General features: G+C 40.4%; 1 protein-coding gene across 1 annotated transcript in view; it reads right to left on the bottom strand.

The window, feature by feature from the left end:
• LOC136874360 (serine proteinase stubble) overlaps positions 1-23,450 on the bottom strand; it is a 341,753-nt gene that overhangs the window by 165,007 nt on the left and 153,296 nt on the right. Inside the window, exon 4 of the mRNA XM_068227769.1 lies at positions 7,449-7,564. Coding sequence (XP_068083870.1) covers positions 7,449-7,564 — 116 coding nt within the window. The remainder of the gene's footprint in view (positions 1-7,448; positions 7,565-23,450) is intronic.

Genomic DNA, 23,450 nt, shown 5'->3' with positions numbered 1-23,450 from the left:
CGACGATGGGATAGGAGAGGCATAACAGCTGGAGGGAAGCGGCCGTGGCCTTAAGGTACAGCCCCAGCATTTGCCTGGTGTGAAAATGGGGAAACTACGGAAAACCTTCTTCAGGGCTGCCGACAGTGGGATTCAAACCCACTATCTCCCGATGCACGTTCACAGCCGCACGGCCAGATCGCCCGCTAGGAGGAAAGGTAGAGGGAGTTGCTTTTAGTAGTAAAAGCGGAGAAAATAACACTACATTAGCTACAACTGCACAAACTTTTATGTTGTCATCCAGTCTTTAAAAAAATAAAGACGTTGTTGATTTGTTTCCATGTAAGAACCTAATATGACATTTCTTAGAAGAACTAACTTTGCAAGTCTTTAAAGTATTAACAGATAGTCCTATAGCTTATAAGGTAGCATGCATAATTTCTAATAATAACAGGAAAATGTTTGAAAAGCTGTGCAAAAGCAGTTTACAAACCACTTTTCAAAATCCATTTGACGAAACACACACACACACAAAATTGTTTGATACTGGTCATTTATTTAAAATCTTAATAAATAACTGGCTTAATCAAGCTGACAACTTATCCTGACTTTGACAACTCTGAGTCAGACAAAAAAATGTCTGAGTCTATCTAGTGCGGCCTTGGCTTGCTCCTGCCCTGTATAAAAAGGTGTCGTACCAGACTCTTTTAGAGCTACAAAATGTAAACCTGTATACTAATGTTTTTACATGAGGATTCTCAGAGAAAAATTCTGACTTCGCTTGTCAACAATGTTCTGGAAAACGAAAATGTTTAAACATGCTGTGATTAAATAAATAGTTTTAAACATTTCGTTGACAGATGTATATACATCTTTTGTAATATATTATTGAATAACAATAGAAAAGTTACCGTAGATAAACTCATCGCTGAGAAGAAGAAATCCTCAGGAAAATAAAAATGTACAAACTGAAACCTTAGGAATTCTTAGGTAAGTTTTAAGTTGCAGCTTAATTTCTAAGAAAGGTTTCAGACTTTTGTTGTGAATTGCCATCATGCATTTTCCTAGTAACATTAAAACTTTTTGTATACGTATTATGCGTTCTAATCTTTTAAAGATACCGTGTTGAGTTACAAGTGACAGATGTCATCATAATTTTACGTAAAGAAATGTACATGTACTGCCCTTCCAGTTTTCTCCCCGCATAAAACTCGTGTAGTATACAAGCTTAAGTAAAGCCACAATTGAAGGAGTGTTCAATTTTATCGTTAAGGTAAAATAAATGAACAGTATCATGGTGAAAGTGAGAGCGGGCCCTACACTGCCATGATGAACGCCAGCCACTAGCGTGACGTCACGGTCCGAGCCTTGTGGCCTGTCTATCTAGTGCGGCCTTGCGCCAGATCGCCACTGCTAACTGTCAACCATGCGTTACTCATCGTCATCGTATATACTTCCTCACCTCCAAATGTCTGGCGTTTTTATATAGATAACAGAATGCTAGTATTTCACTCCCGTTTACTTCTACATCCTTGTAGGAAGACACTGCAGGGCTCCTGTTATAGGACTAACATAGAATCCGTGATCATGGGTCGAACACCACCACTGATCTCCCGAGGAAGCTAATTAACCACTGAACGATGGGTACGACGCTGTAAAATTCAACATGTCTATTTAAATAATAATAATAATAATAATAATAATAATAATAATAATAATAATAATAATAATAATAATAATAATAATAATGCATCTGTATAGGCTTGGTGGTGACCTAATGAGGATAAAATGAATGGCGAAGACATCATAAAAACCCAGTCCCCAAGCCAGAGGAATTAATAGTGTGAGGGGGTTGATTCTGAAAATTGAACCGGGGCCATGGCAACAAAGACATGCATTCTCTCCATTTAGCCACAAAACCGGGCTTTAATTTGCTAAACCTTAGGCTTCCATCTCCACTGATCAGCTGTTGAGTATTGACAGTAGCAGAGGCCAGGGCAGTTGCTCGTGAAGTTGCCTTCACAACACAACAGGCTTCTGTGTTGGCTATTGGTTGCAGCTCAAAACGCTGAAGGCTTCGCGTTCACTAAACCGACTATCGAAAACGGGTAAAGTAAGTCTAGTGGTAGCCCACGTCTTGATCCCAGCATACGCCACTGCCTTAATCTCATAAGCTCTCCATACTCTGGCATATGCCTTCTCTGGATCTACGAAACATAAACATAACTGTCTGTTCCTTTCGTAGCATTTTTCAATTACCTGACGCGTACTGGAAATCTGATCCTAACAGCTTCTTTGTGGTCTGAAACCACACTGGTTTTATCCAACTTCTTCTCTACCATCATTCTTTGGGAAATTCCCCCAAATGTTGCTATTTGGAATTTGAAATGAGATATTGGTTCTACGATTTTACTATTCCAGAATTTTGTACCACAGATGAAAGTAGGGATCTACTCTCGCGATAGCCGGCGAATGTCACCACTCTCCACCAGCTCTTGCAACTGCGCCTAGGGTGTGTGATAGTTGAATGAGATCATCACTGACCTCTCACCAAAAGTTCGAGTGTTGTTGGGAGATCAGAAGAATGCACTTGCCCGCTGAGGCACGGGGCGAAGGGGTTTTCACCAGCAGAGCCAGTGACGCAATGGTTACCATAGCAACTCCGCTACTATCCAGGTGACTTTATATTATCTTCTACTGGCAGCTCTTCGCTCTTGTCAGTTGTAATCCAGCAAACTGCAAAGCGTGAGTCGATGTTTTCGTGTAGCAGATACGAGCAGATAAGAGCCAATCTGTCTGGGCATAACAGGAAGTTCGTGCTTGCAGGCCACATTCCTCATTCTTGCATTCTTCTCATCTCTACACAGTACAGGCCAGTGCATAAAGAATATTTGAAATCACATGCCACGTGCCTATAATTCATATTTTCTATAACCATAATCACAATTATAAACAGTCATGTTAAACTAAGCCGTTGGCCGGTCGGTCGTCGGGTTGGTTGGTTGGTTGGTTGGTTGGTTGGTTGGTTGGTTGGTTGGTTGGTTGGTTGGTTGGTTGGTTGGTTGGTTGGTTGGTTGGTTGGTTGGTTGGTTGGTTGGTTGGTTGGTTGGTTGGTTGGTTGGTTGGTTGGTTGGTTGGTTGGTTGGTTGGTTGGTTGGTTGGTTGGTTGGTTGGTTGGTTGGTTGGTTGGTTGGTTGGTTGGTTGGTTGGTTGGTTGGTTGGTTGGTTGGTTGGTTGGTTGGTTGGTTGGTTGGTTGGTTGGTTGGTTGGTTGGTTGGTTGGTTGGTTGGTTGGTTGGTTGGTTGGTTGGTTGGTTGGTTGGTTGGTTGGTTGGTTGGTTGGTTGGTTGGTTGGTTGGTTGGTTGGTTGGTTGGTTGGTTGGTTGGTTGGTTGGTTGGTTGGTTGGTTGGTTGGTTGGTTGGTTGGTTGGTTGGTTGGTTGGTTGGTTGGTTGGTTGGTTGGTTGGTTGGTTGGTTGGTTGGTTGGTTGGTTGGTTGGTTGGTTGGTTGGTTGGTTGGTTGGTTGGTTGGTTGGTTGGTTGGTTGGTTGGTTGGTTGGTTGGTTGGTTGGTTGGTTGGTTGGTTGGTTGGTTGGTTGGTTGGTTGGTTGGTTGGTTGGTTGGTTGGTTGGTTGGTTGGTTGGTTGGTTGGTTGGTTGGTTGGTTGGTTGGTTGGTTGGTTGGTTGGTTGGTTGGTTGGTTGGTTGGTTGGTTGGTTGGTTGGTTGGTTGGTTGGTTGGTTGGTTGGTTGGTTGGTTGGTTGGTTGGTTGGTTGGTTGGTTGGTTGGTTGGTTGGTTGGTTGGTTGGTTGGTTGGTTGGTTGGTTGGTTGGTTGGTTGGTTGGTTGGTTGGTTGGTTGGTTGGTTGGTTGGTTGGTTGGTTGGTTGGTTGGTTGGTTGGTTGGTTGGTTGGTTGGTTGGTTGGTTGGTTGGTTGGTTGGTTGGTTGGTTGGTTGGTTGGTTGGTTGGTTGGTTGGTTGGTTGGTTGGTTGGTTGGTTGGTTGGTTGGTTGGTTGGTTGGTTGGTTGGTTGGTTGGTTGGTTGGTTGGTTGGTTGGTTGGTTGGTTGGTTGGTTGGTTGGTTGGTTGGTTGGTTGGTTGGTTGGTTGGTTGGTTGGTTGGTTGGTTGGTTGGTTGGTTGGTTGGTTGGTTGGTTGGTTGGTTGGTTGGTTGGTTGGTTGGTTGGTTGGTTGGTTGGTTGGTTGGTTGGTTGGTTGGTTGGTTGGTTGGTTGGTTGGTTGGTTGGTTGGTTGGTTGGTTGGTTGGTTGGTTGGTTGGTTGGTTGGTTGGTTGGTTGGTTGGTTGGTTGGTTGGTTGGTTGGTTGGTTGGTTGGTTGGTTGGTTGGTTGGTTGGTTGGTTGGTTGGTTGGTTGGTTGGTTGGTTGGTTGGTTGGTTGGTTGGTTGGTTGGTTGGTTGGTTGGTTGGTTGGTTGGTTGGTTGGTTGGTTGGTTTAGCTGTACCCTTAGAAGATTCTTGGTTCAAGTTACAGTGGAATGAATTGGTATGTTGAATGTGGTATTCCTCAAAGACTTTCATTGTCGCTCAAGGCAATTGTTGCAATAGTATCTTAGGAAGTATTGTACCTAGTGCGACCCTAGCCCAAATAATGATTATTAGGCACGGTGTAAAGGAATGTCTACACGTCATCAGACTTCCTCCAAAACACTGATACGATGAAGTGGAGTAGCACTGTAACTTGGATGTCAAACTTGGCGTTGAAGGTATTTTTAACTTTAAAGACTGTGCAGAGTTTTAGAATACGACGTCAAACTGAATGCTGATTACCATATCTGTACAGCAAGCATGGCTTAGCCACTCCAAAAGAAAGAGGAAGACCGGAAGGTGGAGTCAGCATATTCCACAAAAACAACATAGGTGCTGTAAAGGAAGTTCACACAGAAGAAAACATGATACTTATCAGAACAAACAAAATTACTATTATAGGTATCTACATAAGCCCGGCTAGAATGGTAGATGATGTAATTGAACATATAGTGAAAAGCCATTACATTATCGAAAGAAGACCAAAACGTGGTCCTGGGCGGTGATATCAACTGTAGAATCGATACACTCGATCACAAACCCAGACTTATCTTTGACCTTCTATATGATTAAGGATACATATTGATTAATGGAACGGAAGAAATTACCTACATTAGTCCCAATGGGAAAAGTACTATTGACCTAGCTTTTGTTAAAGGCAAATGCTATAAAATACTTGCTCGAGAAGTTATGTACCAAGACCCAGTGGCCACATTAAGAAAGCACATTCCAATTTCAGTATCTGTTGACTTCGGTAAAACAAGAGGAAATCTTACGAATAATTTCCAAATGCTCACCACAAGGTACATAGATCTTGAAATCCTTGAAACGAAGATGAGCAGCCTAGAGAAAATCCCAGAAATGATTGAGGAGGGCCTCACCGTCCTAGCGCTGGACATGACGCTGAATCTCATTAAGGAAGCCCAACTAAAAAGACCTCCCAAAACTGCAAAGATATGGTTCGATAAGGAATGTTACGACCTTAGAAAAGAGACTTTAGAACTTCTGCAAAAAGCAAGACAGTCGGATAGTAATTACATACTGGCAGAATATGCGGCGAAGAGGAAAGAATATAAAATAACAATCAGGAAGAAAAAAAGCTCTATTAATTGAAAACCAAGCTCTCACGCAAGCTAGGGATGCTCAGAGGAACCCCTTCATCGCTTTAAAGAAGAGAAAGGATTGTATCACCCCAGACTTCCCAATAGCTTCATGGGAACAACATTTCTCTAAGACTCCAAACGCAAAAATTGTTCAGATAGCTCTATCACTTCGTAAGACCACGGAAGCAGTGTCCGAGCCGATAACACAGGACGAAGTTAAAGCAGCAATACTCAGCTCAAAGGAAAAGGCTGTGGGACCAGACGGCATATTCAATGAAAATCTGAAAGACACTATCGATGTACTACTAGATATATGGACCACTCTGTTCAACAAATGTTTCACTACAGGGAAAATTCGGGAAATTTGGAGACAATCAAACTTAAAAATGTTGTACAAAGGAAAGGGAGACAGAGATGATCCTGATTCATATAGAGGAATTGCTCTAGAAAATAACATCTTCAAAGTGTATTCAAGAATTTTAGAGAACAGGCTCGTCGCAGAGACCTACACAAAGATTCCAGAACTGCAGTTCGGCTTTATGAAAGGAAGAGGAACACTACAGTACATGCAGTAGCAAACCTCATTGATAGCATACATGACACAATCAGACATCAAAATGGTAAATTATTTACTTTATCAATATGCAGACGATATTGTTATGGGTTCGAGTAGCAGGGAAGAGCTACAAAGATCAATGGACAAACTTGAAGAGTACGCAGTCAACAACAGCCTTGTGAAAAAATAAGAATAAAACAGTTCAGATGGTTTTCCGGAAAGGGGGAAGAATCGCATCTAGTGACAGAATACAATGTGGAGGGGTAGACCTAGACATAGTGAACTCGTTCTCATATCTGTGTGTGACTTTACAACCTACGGTCACCTCATTTAGAATTCACGTAAGAGAAAGATCTTTAGCAGCCATCAGAAGCATATATGACATTACAAACCCGAGTAGACTATCGCTAGACACAGCCATGGCCTTATTTTACGCGAAGATCCTCCCAGTTCTCACATATGGTATGGAACTTATTTGGGAAAGACTAAAGGTGTCCGACCTTCGGACTATTGAAAATGTAAAGGCCAGATTTCTGAAACGAACACTGGGCATCTCCAAAATGTCCCCATCCCGACTTGCGTATGAATTATCCAAAGAAACTTTTTTACTGGAAGATTTGAAAATGAGAATGCAGCTTCCACATACGCAGCAAGAAGAGAGAGAAAGAGGAAACAAGCAGAAATCAGCCTGGACTTTGACTCAACTGATGCTATGATTGACCGCAGCTGGACTGGTCCAAATAATGACATGAGAAGTGCTTTGAATAGGCTGGCGGTACATGGGTTTCACCATCGTCTATGCCTGCGATCAGGCTTTCATTAACCGTCTCTACATTGTGTGTGTATGTTGTGTGACAAACATTGCGATCGCTATCATTTCAGCAAGTGCAACAAGAGAACAAAATCTTTACTAGAATATGCGAAAGATTAACGTATTTTTAATGCACATTTGTGCGCTATTAAATAAATAAATTGAATGCTGATTGCTCTGCGGGCGATTAGCGCACTCTAAAATTAATTGCACTGGTGGTAGTGCCAGATCTGTGGCTCTAATCTCTCCCAACGTAACAAGAATAACCTAAGTCACTGAAGCTAAATCGGGAGAGCATTGGACGTGAAATCCAAAGGTTGAAGTTTCGGATTCCTCCAGTGTCCGGTTGGTTATTTTTGTTCTGTAAGTTACTTCAATCTCTTCGGCATGTACGACATGTACTCGCCACGACCAAATACACTGAAAGTTTCAAGACAATTTTGAATAAAACAACACTTACTCAATATGACGTTAGCAAGAAAATCGAGGTCTGGATCGGAGAAACCAGCGGCGCTCACAGAAATGACGCTCATTGTAAACAAGCAGGCGGCAATGAGACCGAGAAGATGAAGTTTCCTGTAAGACAAGAGACACCAGTTACACAATATTTCACTCTTAAGGAAGAATTATTATCAGTCCAACGAACTAGTAACCTTAAGTGATTACATACATACATGAATACAAACATAAATATATTTTTGTTAAGGACTTATATTTTACAGGGTTGCCTTCCATGAATAAGTGGTTAAGTGTTGGCTTCTGAATTCCAAGTTCGCAGGTTCAAATCCTGCATGGGTAGTTGGATTTTTGAAAGGCAGAAGAAAGTACATTTGAAACTCCATGTCATGCGATGTTGGCGTGTAAAAGATCTCTGGTGACACATTTTGTGCTTACCGGACGAAACTGATTAAAACTCAACTACAGATGACCCAAGAGAGATCCAGTTTACTGTGCTGTCTGGTAGAGTAAAACGGAACATCAAGATTGACGCGCAAGCAGCCAATTTGGCGTGGAATCAAAATGTCTTCTCCCATTTGCTGAAGCCATTATTATAATAAAGATTTTGCTGCGAGTTTGGTTCACTGGCTTGGCTTAATAATCTTAAAGCGTTGCTGAAAAACGAAATATTTTCCGTTCACAAGCTTGTACAATATACATGCCTAAAATATTGGAAGTGTCAAATATAAGTACTTCGTGGAAACCGTGTTCAAAGTAAATCAGTAAACTGAATTAAGTAAAAATAAATAAAATGCCACACTCTAAACAACTACACTGTTATGCTAGCGTAAACACTACAAGGAATGAAGCTTTACTTAAAAACTGCAGCAATCTATGTCAAGTAGTTGTGAATATTCAGGAGTTTTAAGGGAAGTATATCCAAAATTGTATTTTTATACTCCATGGCTAAATGGTTAGCGTGCTGGCCTTTGGTCACAGGGGTCCCGGGTTCGATTCCCGGCAGGGTCTGCAATTTTAACCATAATTTGTTAATTTCTCTGGCACGGGGGCTGAGTGTATGTGTTGTCATCATCCTCATCACGACGCCTACGGGCGTTAAATCGAGAAACGTGCACCTGGTTAGCGGAACATGCCCTCGGACACTCCCGGCACTAAAATCCATACGCCATTTCATTTCATTAAACTATAGTAAACGGTTAAAGTCCTTAAATAATCACCCCCATCCTACCATCCTGTTTCCCTTATAGATTTCGAAGTTGTAAATCAACCGGTGCTTAGCTTTAAGGAAGTATTAGATAACTGCTCCTTTTTTTCTAATTCTCTTGTCGGGCTCAGACGGTTGAGGCGCTGGCCTTCTGACCTCAACTTGGCAGGTTCGATCCTGGCTCAGTCCAGTGGTATTTGAAGGTGCTAAAAAAGGTCAGCCTCATGTCGGTAGATTTACTGGCACGTAAAATAACTCCTGCTGGACTAAATTCCGGCACTTCGGCGTCTCCGGAAACCATAAAAGTAGTTAGTGGGAAGTAAAGTAAATGGCATTATTATTATAACGTTTCTTTTATGAATGTACTCCATCCACGTGTGCTTACACTCAAAGTCGCTGCTATCCGTCTGTTTCCTATATTTCGCTCCTGTTAGCTTCCTGAGGTGAGCATTCGTCCTAAGCATGCGCATCTAGTTTGGAGTTTTACCTCCCATAATTACGAACGGTTTTTAACCCGTTGTTCGTCGAATTCAACAATGATTGTCTGCATTAGCTTCAATCCTTGAAGCGGTTCGACATGATATGTACATCCGGCACGATGCAACCTTCAAACTTTCCTTTCTCATAAACCATTGACCGTATATTGTTAGTTAATTATTCCATTCCCTTAGTGGCATTTCTCCGAGGGTAAGTTAAAAAGTATATTTCCATTACTCAGAAACAACTTGTGTATCCCTTAGTTTGTAGTCACACCGAGATATTACACACAGGTGGACAATTCAGTAGAACAAATCCTTGGGATATTGAGAGCTGCAAAATGGCAAATTCACTGAACAAATGGATACAGGAGGTAGCATTTACAGTGATCCGTTTCCTGCAGATAAAGACCCCTCTAAATATAGATTATTTGTAAGAGAAGAATGGTCATCCATCAACATCAGGCTCATTCATTTCACTCGGGATATGGTGGATTAAAACGTCATTCGTTAACAGGCTCTGGATCAGTGGTAATTTGTCAGCCGCCAGATCCCAGGATCTCGGATTCAAACCCGGTATGGGGAGTCGGATTTTCGAATGGTTGGCTGAAGTCCATTCGACACTCCATATCGTACGATTCGGTATGTAAAAGGTATCAGGTGACATGTTTTTACCCGACAAAATTAATTAGAACCCAGCCATACACGCCCATGAGAGCTTCCGTTTTGCCATGTGGTAGAGTAAAATGAACGTTAAAACTGATGCACAGGCAGCCCAGAGGAACATAGTAACTGAGTTCGTATTATTATTATTATTATTTTACCGGCTGGTACATCTCTACGCCGCGCATTTGAATTTTCCGCCTTAAAGTACTCCTCTACAGGAGAAACTCTGAACTTTAAAAACTGGATCAACTCATTAGTTTCTCAGAAGATGTCACTACCGTAAACTTTCTGATTACGAAGTTGTCAATATTGTGTGGATTTCAACTTGTTTTGTTTTCCATTGATCAAGAAGTGTGGACATTCTCTTATAGATGTCTCTACCAAAAAACTATGATCATGCACCCTGGTGCGAAGTGAAGGAACTTTTCTTGAAGATATTTTGTACTCATAAGTTTTCCTATAACCAAATTTCGTTCTTTAATTTGTAGGTTGGCAATATTAATATTTTCTTTCCGCCAGTTTTTAAGTTAGCCAATCAATTATTTCTGTAATTAAATTTTGGCCAATCGTGTCTTTCTTCTTCAATTTTGATTTGTAACTTTTAACCAGCCAATAAAAGCCTGTGGGTGTGGCTGTTTTATTCATGAAAGGTCTCGAATTTTCCTCGAGGGTATAAAAACTGCTGATTTTCTTGTCTTTGGGCCACATCATCAACATTTAGCTTAGTGTATGGACAGGTAGCAGGAGGCGGGAAGCGCCCCCTTTCATCAGGCAGCTGCTCTTCAACAAGGTAATGGCCGCTTAACATCTTTATTTCTTGCCAGCTCAGCAGTTTAACCCGCGCGGAAGGTCCGAAACCTTTATTATGTAACCTGTCTTCAAACATGTAATTTGCCGTCGCTTTTGTAAAACTTCACCTATCTTTAACTGTAAATCGGGGATAGAGAGTGCTTTACCCTCTCGAGCTCCCCTTCATTTTGTGATTTGAGGTGACTACGTTTTTGTAACCGTTTTACTACTCTTCCTTAATGTGTTAGCCAACGGCCGTAGCCGTGTTGAAACACCGGATCCCGTGAGATCTCCGAAGTTAAGCGACATTGGGCGTGGTCAGGAGTTGGATGGGTTGCCACGCGCTGTTGGTGGGGGGTAAGGGGATGGAGGAGCGGAAAGGAACTGGCCACTTTCCCGCACGTAAACTCCGGCTCGGGAACACCTCTGCGAAGGTTCGGACCTGCCTTCGGGCAGAATAACCCTTACCTTTAATGTGTTAAATTTATTCTGTATACGAGTCACCTCCATAGTTTGGGAATAGCCCCTGTTTCATCGGCCTAGTGCCTCTTAGGTTTCAAGAATTTTCATGTAGGAGTGCAGATTCTCGCCTCCATTCATTTTGCATTTTAGGCCATTACTTAACCTGTTTTTTTTTCTACTAAGGCCCAGTAGGTTGGGTACAAGATACCCCTGTTTCTTTGTAAGTGTGCCTTGAGGGCAGTTAATGGTAAAGACTGTTGTGGCCTTTGATAGGCTCAGAAAAATTGAGAGCGGGTCTGCTCTTTTATATGTGGTAAAAGTGCCTCTAGGAGGTCTGATATGGTTTTTGGAGCCAAGGCTCCTTGATTGAAGGGGTTTTCTGCTCTTTGGTAAATATGTGGTTGTGAGCTGAGAGCTCAGAAATTGTAAAAATTAGGGCTTGAGGCCCAGATTGTTAAATTGTCTCTAAATCTTGGCTTTCCTGGTCTTGTACCTGATTTGACTTGTTGTTATTTATTCTATGTGGAAATTGTTAAGTTTTGATATTTTCGAAAATATAACCTTTAATGCAATTTTAATTCATATCTCAGCTTTGTGGATAGACCCATTCCAGCCCGCACCTTCTTTCACCTCTGCATTCCACGGGTAACCCCATAACAATTATTATTATTATTATTAGTAGTAGTAGTAGTAGTAGTAGTAGTAGTATTAGTATTATTATTAGCAGGTTAGAGGATTATTTTCTATGATTTCTTATTTTAATAGCAGGAAAATCAGGACCACGGTCACCATCGCTCAGTCGCCAAAAAGCTACAATATATTATCATGCGATGTTGAGCAACTAGAAAGGAAACAACAGGACCTATGAGATCTGCAGAATCCATAAGCTAAGCTAAGCTAAGCTAGCATGAGGTTAAGTGTTTAAAATTGAATTTCTAGTCGAATTCAATGTTTTCTCTCTGACACTCAACGTTCTTGAATGCTTAGGCGATACGACATTAGTAATCGAAATCTCCATTGTAATGAAATGACTGTATTTTTCTCCACAATTATAATGACAGTGAGGATGATAAACATGCGATTTTCTTTTACATGTATAACCTATTTTAAAGAAGAACTCATTCTATCATTAACTGTCAACAAAATTACCTAACATAGGACCAAAGATTCACCCAGTATTACTACATAACTGTTCGACTCGTTGGCTGAATGGTCAGCGTACTGGCCTTCGGTTCAGAGGGTCCCGAATTCGATTCCCGGCCGGGTCGGGGATTTTAACCTTCATTGGTTAATTCCAATGGCCCGGGGGCTGGTTGATTGAGCTGTCCCCAACATCCCTGCAACTCACACACCACACATAACACTGCCCTCCACCACAATAACACGCAGTAACCTACACATGGCAGATGCCGCCCACTCTCATTGGAGGGTCTTCCTTACAAGGGCTGCACTCGGCTAGAAATAGCAACACGAAATTTAAAAAAACTACATAACTCTTGCTGTTATCATTCACAACTTCTTAATATATCAGTGCTTCGTAGACAGAACCTAATTATCATTCAGATGGTGAATATGTTTCGATAATCACTTCTACGATTTCTATTATCTCTAACTCTTAACAGAAACTACGCTGTATGAAATGATTTTCCTTGTGAATAGCTCTACTTTCGATACATGTCATGAATAGTTTATACTACCATAACTGTTCAACATTTGTATCTTTTTGAACATCACTAAAATTTCTAATTAATTTAATCTCATTTAGCTTGTTAGCTCCATCGAAATTAATTTCTCCGCCCTATATGCCCGACTGATATTATGAACAATACCAGGTCTGTTAAAAGGAGATAATACTTTTAGATCCAAGATTTTGTTGAATATATTGTTCGTGAGCGTTGCTGACAGTCTCAAGTAAAATGCAAGCCCTGCATGTTCTTAGACAAATTATATTTTAGTTCTGTTTGGCTTGCTCAATGGATCGAGCAGTCTTAGCCAAATAAACACAAGAAAGTTGAATATAGCAGCTATACCCGTTCAATAAATTGCAGTCAATTATAGTGTAACTAATAATCTTACAAAATACTGTGCTTCTGGAACTACGAGAAATTTTATCGGCTTAAAATTTTGCATAATTCATTGCTGGCTTTTCATCTACTAATCTTAAAAAATACTGTGCTTCTGGAACTACGAGAAAGTCTATCGGCTTAAAATTTTGCATAATTCATTGCTGACTTTTCATAATAGCGCCTGCAGTTTGAATTCCGGTCAATGCTTGAGTACGTAGGTAGGATTTTTGAAAGAAAGTGTTACGTCCCTGTGGTTTAAATACTATGTACATCTCCAGATCTCATGGCTATAATTTCGGTATAAGAGATACTAAATCACAGTGCTGCGCGACTAACAATTACTGTATCTGTGAACTCTGGCGTAGTAGCACGCCGTGCAAGGCGTCATTTGATTCTTATGAGTGATGTAGACAAGAATTGTGGCTAAAACAAATCAAATAGCGAATATTTTAGGGAATTTTGTTACGAATAATTGCGAATAATGTATTTCTTTCACAAATTATCGTGACATATGGACAATGAATTCTGGCCTCCAAATTATCGAAAACGCGTTGGAGAGAATAGAGTGGATTGTAAAAATTCCAAAAGTTCAAAATCATTAATATTCAACGACAAAGGGCTTGTCAGGATGGTCTCAGAATTAAGGCGGAGGAGCGTAGGTAGGCAAGTTCCACACTACAGTTGTAGAGCACATCTAGTGCCTCAGTGGTGAAAAATGGTTCTTAACTCATGGATGTGGTTACTGATCACTAAATAATGGATTTTTGTGTGCTAAAATAAAATATTTATTTTCTTAAAAAGAAATTATAAAGTATGAACATTATAAGGATATGATACTGTATAGGCTTTTGGGCTTATGCCGTGTCAAGATAATAAGGTGAAATTCTTTACGTTTCGCAGAGAACTGTGCTCTGCGTCATCAGAAGAAATCTCGACTGTCCACGAGAAAGGCTTCTTAAACATTTTTTAAAAAAAATTAGACATTGTATTAGAAGTGGAAATGGTACGTTCATAAACCATCAGATGGCTCCCCGTACGTGGTACAGCGCTAGCGTTCGAAGCGGAAGCAGACCGAACCATCAGAATCAGTCTAAGAGGTTCACATAACATAGCATCAATGGCAACATTATAAGGATATTTTGTTTCAATATTATACAATTTTAAGTAGCCCATACATCATAAAAAATCACTGCTGAGCTGGGTTAAAATAGCTCTTTGATACAGTGAACACTGAAGATTTTCTTCAAGTTTTCCGTCACAAACCGATATCGGTTGTCTTGGAACAATGCACCTTGCGTACTTCAGCATAGGAATTCTCAATTTCCCCAGCGTCATCGTACCCTTCCAAAGCTTGGCAACTTGGTAGTATGAAAACAAAGAAACTGAAAAACTGAAACACACTTTTGAATTTCCGTTCAATAGCTTCTACTTAAAGGCTTCTTCAAAACTATTTTTGCCCAGTGCCATACACCTCATTAACTCTCTTATACAACAAATTGACCGATGTTCTTTTTAAACTCATATAGTAACACAAAAATCAAATTTTTAGATAACATAATTCATCTTTAATGAACTACAATTCAGTAAGTTTGAAGAATTTCAAATGATGAAGCTTCATCCTTATTCAGGCACTGATTCAAAATTCTCTAAATTCTCTGCATAATACACTACCGTTCCTAACCCACAACGAGTAATTATGGATCAACGTAGAAGCGCAAGATCAAGATTTTTGACTTTACTGGGTGAGTTGGCCGTGCGGTTAGAGGCACACGGCTGTGAGCTCGCATCCGGGAGACAATGGGCTCGAATCCTCCTGTCGGCAGCCCTGAATATGGTTTTCGGTGGTTTCCCATTTTCACACCAGGCAAATGCTGGGGCTGTACCTTAATTAAGGCCACGGCCGCTTCCTTTCAACTCCTAGGCCTTTCCTATCCCATCGTCGCCATAAGACCTATCTGTGTCGGTGCGACATAAAGCAACTAGCAAAAGAAAGAAGATCTTTAACTTTGAACAAATTAGATCTTGTTGGTGTTTTCACGAACACTTTCTTGCCGTTTGAATTTTCAATTATTTTCTTCAAGATACAGGCTACGAACCTGCTCAGATGCTTTGTGTACACCATGACTATTTATGATGTTTCCTGTTGCGTGGTGTGCGGTCAGTTGCATGTGTAGCTATATAATAAATTTAACTTTCTGATGCTTCAGTTTTCTAGTAGCATTTTGGGAAATACTTCAGAATATTGCCACTCTCTGTACTTTTCTCTATTATTTAGTTACAGCACCATAACATATAGTACATATAAATTGACATAGCGGGACTTACTGTGTTAATAATGTTATTGGCTTTATGTCACTCTAACTACTTTTACGGTTTTCGGAGATGCCGGGGCCAGAATGTTGTCCCTAAGGAGTTCTTTTACGTGCCAGTAAATCTACCGACACGACTCTGACGTATTTGAGCACCTTCAAATACCACCGGAATGAGCCAGGATCGAACTTGCCAAGTTTTGCTCAGAAGGACAGAGCTCTACCGTCTGAGCTACTCAGCCTGGCATGCTATTCGGAGGACTACTATATTGGACTGGGTATTGCTAAGGTATATTTCAGAATATAGCCACCTTTTATCTCGATGCCCATCATAAAATGTCTGACGTGGGTGGATTCATATGTTCAAATCTCCAGTTTTAACAAAAAATTATGATTTTGGTTTCTTTAGTGTAATGTATTTCTCAATATTTCGAGTGTATTTTTAATAAACAATCCACTGAACATTCAGCGTAGAGGTTTCAAAAACAGTACTCATCATCAGGTATAATTTTCCAAAAATTCAATGAAACGTTCGTTAATTTTGACTCAGCCCGCTCCTCAAATTTCCTCATAATCACAAAGTATCGAAAGTGACATGTTGGTTATTTTTCACTAAATACTTTGTAATTAGAAGCAAAACAATAATGGAAAAATCGGGAAATGTGGTGTATTCTTTAGGTTATCACACACCAAAAGTGAATAGTAGAATTTAAATATAGTAGCAACAGAAAATTACGAATAAGACTTGTTCGCTACTTTACCAAGGATGTTAGGTCCCTTAAAACACCAAGCACCAAGCAAGCACTTTACCAGGGTTACTTTAAGAGAAACCTCATATGCGTAGAGATGGGAAACGAATATCGATATATCGGAAATATCGATATTTGGGATGGAAATATTGATATATCGACATCGATATTTTGAGGTCCGATATATTGTCGATATCGATATTTTGTTGCGAATATGTCGATATTTCTGTCTTATTTAATACTTTTGGCTACGATTATTTTTCGGACCCTTTCAATATTTGCACGCTACAGTTACGATATTTGAATTTTCATTTCTCAATTCACTTCGGTAAATACAGTGATAATGTCACAACTCATTCATCGTGCATACCTTGTATCCATAGCTTTACACATTAGCTAGGCAATACTTGAGCTTTAAAGCGATCTCTGTTCCAGAAGAGGGACTGTTTTAGAGGGCCAGTAATACCATCACGGAAAAGAGACTCCGATTAAATGGCAAACTGTTATCCAAGCTAGCTGCTTCTCTAAATGGCTTACCTAAGAGGTATTGGAAATTGACCTAACATCATCATCATGTTTTTTCACGAACACATGTAATTGCAGTGCTGAGGAAGAAGTTGGGAAGGAAATGTTTTATTATTTTATAGAGCTCTGATAATTATCAGATGTCCTTCGTACATAAATTATACGTTTGTAGTTTTACATATGGTTTTTCGGTGTCAGTTATTAGCTCGTTTCTAGACACCTTGTATATACTGTTTCTCTATGTATCATAGCATCTTTCGGCTGTAAATGTTTTTATAATGTGTCATTGTAGTGAAAAAATCATGTTAATTGGTTATTGTTTTAAGCTTGTTTTCTGATCTGTGTCAAGACTTATTAAACCTAATGAATCCTTTGATAATTGTGTTAAATGTAAAACTAGACTTACAATAATGGATAATAGCACCAATATTTTAAAAACGGATATATCGGCGATCTATCCATTTTTTGAAGACCGATATTTCAATGGCATCGATATTTTAATAACGATGTATCGAAAAACCGATATATCGATCTATTGAAATGTTTTGCCATCACTACATATGCGTCAAAGTGAAAGAGTTCATCGTAGCCCTTCGCTACGGAGGAAAATTTAGCAGAGAGATCAGTTTGGAAAGATTGTACTTGACAAATTTGAGGAACGACTTCAAGTTCTATCAAGCTACAGGCAATCAGATATCCACGATTAAAGTAATGCGCGATGAATACCCTAGTCTTGAATCACACACGCTGTCGACTCTGACTCGTAGTGATCAAACGTTCGTAGTGTCCCACGACTCAACAGGAAACACGTTAAATCTAAAAACGAATCTCAACGAGCAGAGTTCAATAGCACACGCGCACGATATCACGACGGACGGTATGTTCACCTTCATCTGTTGTTTTACGAGGGAGTGAAAATGGAAACCATCCTCTATTAACACTAATCAGAAGGGAAAAGGTCTATCACCTAGAATAATGAAGGTATCGGCAAAAGAAAGTCGAAGGGGGACGAAAGGTATGAAAATGAAGGACTCCCTAGGTCTAGAAAACCTAATACCGTCGGGATCGGAAAAATAAACAAGAATTGGCCAAGGGAAGCCAGAGTGGAAAGATGAAGGTGAAAAGCCCGATACAAATAAACTGAAGCAATGCCAGGCTCAGGTACGGGACTTATGGTCGCCAAATCACGCTCGCAAGATGAAAGCCCCTGAGTCACCTTTTAGTCACCTTTTACGACATGCGGGGGATACCATGCATGTTAAACTACCGCCCCCACCCACAGGGGCACCTTCACTGAGACTTGGATTGATCCAGAGAATCCTGAATTTTTATCATAAATAAACGAGTCGAGCAGTACAAAATCAACAAGAAGAAACAAAATTGTGAAAACACAGAGAAAGGTCGGTGGAGTGGCTCTTTATAAGAATTGGAAAACCCGTACATAATGTGAACCGGTGTAGAGCGATCGGTCAAAATGTCTTTCTAATTAAATGAAATTGCTGCTTGATGAACGTAAATGACTATGCCAAACTCAGACTCACCTTGGACTGTGCGTACAATCATCTTAATGTTTCCATTCCTGATTTGGAATTGTAGCTGTACGGAGGAATGATGATATTAACTGGAGATTGCAAAGAATATATCTATATATATAAAATAAGAGTTTTGTCTGTACATTGCTCACAATTTGAAAAGAATGGTATTCCTGTACCGGTCATGTCCACAGTAACAAGGAATGCACTTTTTACTTTTCCGTAATTTTTGTCTGTCTGTCTGTCTATCTATCTGTCTGTATATATGTACACGCATCACGAGAAAACGGCTGAAGCGAATTTAATGAAAATCGGTATGTAAAGTCGGATGATGACCTGCTACAATTTAGGCTATAAATTATTTTATTCGCGCTGAGTGAAATGGTAGTTTAGTGGAAGGCCTGAAGTTTAATTCTCAAATATTTATGTTTTAAGTAGCCATGTCTTAATGAAAATCGGTATGCGAAGTCGCGGTAATAAGTCGATATAATCTAGGCCATCAATAACTGTATTCACGCTGAGTGAAATGGCAGTTTAGGGGAATGCCTAAAATTTAATTCTCAAATATTTATATTATTAGTGGCCGTATCTTAACGAACATTGGTAATAAGTCGCTGTAATCTAGGCCATCAATAATTTTATTCACGCTGAGTGAAATGGTAGTTTAGGGGAAGGCCTAAAATGTAATTCTCAAATATTTATTAGTGTCATATCGATAAATACTACATAATTAATATTTTAGTTATGTAGTAAGTTAGTAGTAGTTACGTAGAAAGTTATTACATTTACGATCGATTATGTCTTGTACATCATTACCGTACCGCCTATAATCAGAAAGATATTCATGAATTTGGATTTTTGTCACTAATTCCATATCAGCTCTAAGTCACGAGAAAATGGGTAAACAGAATTTAATGAAAATCGGTGTGTAAAGTCTGAGAATAAGGAACTACAGTCTACGATATAAATAATTTTATAAGGCGCCCTAATATTACAAAGCCGAAAGAAAACTAATGTGAAGGCCTACAGTATAGAAAGCTCATAAAATTAATCAACAACAATATTACATTGACCATTGTTTGTTGCGATGTGCTTTGTGCACGGCCGACTGGATACCTCGCTGCGCTCCTTATACCGGCCTTGACAATCGCTTGTGAAGCCCAGCATAAAACTGTAATTGGAAAGTTTCACCATAATGCCGCTGGAGCGCTGGCCTACTACCCACTGACAGGAAGCTGTATACCGCAAATTGCCGCATTTCCAGTTCTATTTTTTGGTTTTGCTGTCGTAAATGTTGGCAATGTTTTCGCAATGAGGTGCTTGTTGGCTTGATAATGAAATCTGATAGTTATGCGCAAGTGAGTTTATTTTTTATTGTGTAGTGTGGTGATTATATTTTTAAATTCTGTTTACAAATCTTGGAATCTGAGACATTCTTGTGCACCTTTTCGTATTTCGAGCAGAAATTTTATGGAAACAAGAACAAAGTGATTTCTCGCTCTAACTTCGTCCTGAACAAGGATTTTAATTTATGTGCTAATTCGTTTTTTAATGGTGTGTTTATTTGCTTTTCTTTAACTGTGTTAGGAAATATTCGAATATATATTGCTGTGTGCCTTTTTTGTATTCCGAACAGGAAAAAAAGCAAAGGGACACTATCATTTCACGAATTCTCTGTAGTCCAGGACAAAACTACGGAGTGGCTAAAAGCAGGTAGCACTTTCGTCTTAGTTTTCCGTTTCTATTTCGGGTATTTACCTTCGTTCTTTTTTCTTTCTTTCTTTCCTTCTTACTCTGTTATCCCTCCAGCGTTGGCTTTTCTCTCGGACTCAGTGAGGGATCCCACCTCTACCACCTCAAGGGTAGCATCCTGGAGAGTGAGACTGCGGGTCGAGGGATACAACTGGGAAGTATGACCAGTACTTCGCCCAGGCAGCCGCAACTTCTATGCTGAACAGGGGCCTTGTGTCGGAGATGGGAAGATTGAAATGCATATCCAAGGAAGAGGGAAGGAAGCAACCGTGGCCTTAAGTTAGTTACCATCCCGGCATTTGCTTGGAGGAGAAGTGGGAAACTATAGAAAACCACTTCGAGGATGTCTGAGGTGGGAATCGATACCACCCTCTATACAGTTTACCTCCCAAGGCTGAGTGGACCCCGTTCCAGCCTTCGTACCACTTTTGAAATTTCGTGGCAGGGCCAGGAATCGAACCGGGGCCTCCGTCAGTGGCCGCTAATCACGCTAATCAGGTATTTTTACCCATGAATTATCTTTCATAGAATAATCCTTTAGGCGGTGTCGTATTTGCCATATGACAGCAACACAGCATATTTTTGTTCAAGATAATCTGAACTTTAACATTTAAACATTGACAAGTAAGAATCACTACTGCTATGACGGTAAGGCCAGCGTATGAAGTGTTGTTACCTGAGCAATGGGGCCGATGACCTAGATGATAGGCCCCTTTAGACCAAGCATCATCATCATCGAGCAGAGAACAGTTTACATTTTATTTACTCAAAATACTTTTCTCTCACTGAATTTTTATTTAAAATTCTTCTTCTTCTTCTTTCGCTATTTGTTTTACGTCGCACCGACACAGATAGGTCTTATTACGCCGGTGGAATAGGAAAGGGCTACCAGTGGGAAGGAATCGGCCGTGGCCTTAATTGAGGTACAGCCTGATGTGAAAATGGGAAACCACGGAAAACCATCTCCAGAGCTGCTGACACTGGGGTTCGAACCCACTATCTCCCGGATGCAAGCTCACAGCTCCACGCCGCGCGGCCAACTTGTTCCACCCTACTGCATTTCAAGTAAAATTTATTTTCTGAATTTAGCATGGCCAGCTTGCCCGGTATTTAATATTCTAGTGAAAGGTATGAATGAAATGTAATCTGAAACTATATATGTTGAAATTAACAAACATGTTTGAGTCAAAATATTTATGTTCTGCATACAACGAATATGGAAAAAGTAAGACTCTTATGTTTTGTCCAGCCACTTTCCTGAAAGCAGCGCTTGAAGAATTTTAAAACTCTAACTGAACAATGACTCTTAATCTCATTATTAACATCAGAAGACAAAAGCATTGTGGTAAGTTCTGCTATGTATCTAAATGCCATGATAATAAAAACGAATGTTATTATTCCTCACAATTAAGGAACGCCAGTTGGACTACTCCATCCTCCGCAGTTTCATTTCACGACGTTGTTTTGGCACATATCAATGAAAGTAGCCTTTAGGATTAATCATTTTAACAATATTAGTCAATGTAACATACTATTTCATTCCCTAAATTAAGATACATCGGCAATCAGAGTCAATATCAGAACGTCAGCTGGACTAAGTCATCTCCCCGCAGTTTCATTTCACGACATCATTTTGGCAAATATCAACGAAAGTAACCTTTAAGATTAATCATTTTAACAGTATTAACCCATGTAACATTCTCCATAGCTCTAAATTACGATAAATTGGCAACCAAAATCAATATATTTTCCATAAAGGAATATGCATTTCTACCGCAAATAGGTCGGCCGCCAGCGCCACGTGTCGAATTGTGTAACTACTCCCATTACAGTGCGTGGACCCGATTGTCAAGGCCGATAAGGAGCTAGCTAGAGCGACGCATCAAGTCGGCCGTGCTTTGTGTCTTCTGTTTCCACTCATCTGCGATAGATAGGGTTACTGCTGCGTACTGAGTATTTTTTTAAAATTTGCTTTACGTCGCACCGACAGAGGTAGGTCTTATGGTGACGATGGGATAGGAAAGGGCTAGGGGTATGAAGTAAGGGGCCTTTGCCTTAATTAATGTACATCCCCAGCACTTACCTTGTGGGAAACCACCGAATACCAACTTCAGGGCTGCCGGCAGTGGGGTTCGAATCCACTATTTCCCGGATGCAAGCTCACAGCTGCGCGGCTCTAAACACACGGCCAACTCGCCCGGTCGTACCGAGTGTAACAGCCTGCCTGAATATTGGCGGGAAGTAGCTGGGGAGTTAGATAACTTTCTTCTTTAGCATGCCATTCCCCTGGTTCATAAATTTTCTGATACTACTGGTAGGTAACACACTGGTTCATCATAGCATTCGAACAATTCAGTCTCTACTCTGAGGCACTGATTGGAATGAGCAGTGTGCAAATTTAACGGAATAATGGCAGAGGAGTGTTCCCGGCAGTCTGCGACCTGGTCATTCCAGTTCTGGAACTTTGTACTGTTAGATCGGCACCGCAGTACTGTTCGTTGAAAGTTAGAAAGTGTGCGGTTTTTCATTTGATCGAGTATTTTATATCATAATATTGCTCTCAATCGCTACATTCATACTGACGTTTTTGTAATGACCTATGTTAAATTCAGTTAGGAAAACCGCAAAGTCAATCTTTCTGAGAATCCCGTAGCGAAGCACGGGTACATCAGCTAGTGTGAAAATATGATAGACGATACAGAAGTGTCCATCATACTATTTGGAGATTCCAACATCGATGCCAAACTGAATGTACACGCTCTGAGCTTTATGAAAACGCACTTCAATCTAGATAGTCGTTCCACCGAAACTCCCAAGACTCTGTATGGTAGATATAGGTGTCTGTCTGTTAGGTTATCAGCCCAGAGGCTGGTTGGATCCTCAAATATCACCAGCAAGGATTATGAGATTTCAAGGAAACTGCAAAAACACCAATGGTAGCACCAAAATGAGGCGTACCAGGCAAGATGAGGAGTGAGGCAGTTTGCCATTGCTTTCCCCACTACGCCAGAAAGTGCTACTGCAGCACGACTGATCCTATGAGCAACACCTTTCATAACACTCAAATGCACTGGCCTGCTCTGAATGTCATTACTCAGCACCACCCATACCCCTGCCATGGACGAGACTGGGACTTCGGTGGAAGCTACAACTTTACTCTGGCCTGTGCCAAGAGATGAATGCAAAAGTACTGCACCCATCAATAAATGACAGCAGGCAGTACAGACCGAATTTTCGCCTATACTACTGAAGTCGATCGCATATCATACTGAACCCATAGTTCTACGATGAGAAAAATAAATAAATAATAATTCTATATATTTATTTCAGCTACAAACAACTTTTTGAGAGTAGCCATGTTTTTATTTCAAGAGCTTCTCTGTCTCGCGGGAACGAACTCTCCGTGATGAGTGAGCCGCGAGCTCGTGAAATGCCGGGATACTTCGGTGGACCTCGAGTAATGAAAATTTGTC

Source organism: Anabrus simplex, chromosome 5 (genome assembly GCF_040414725.1).
Source record: "Anabrus simplex isolate iqAnaSimp1 chromosome 5, ASM4041472v1, whole genome shotgun sequence".
NCBI lineage: Eukaryota > Metazoa > Arthropoda > Insecta > Orthoptera > Tettigoniidae > Anabrus > Anabrus simplex.
This window is presented reverse-complemented; position numbering and strand designations above follow the sequence as displayed.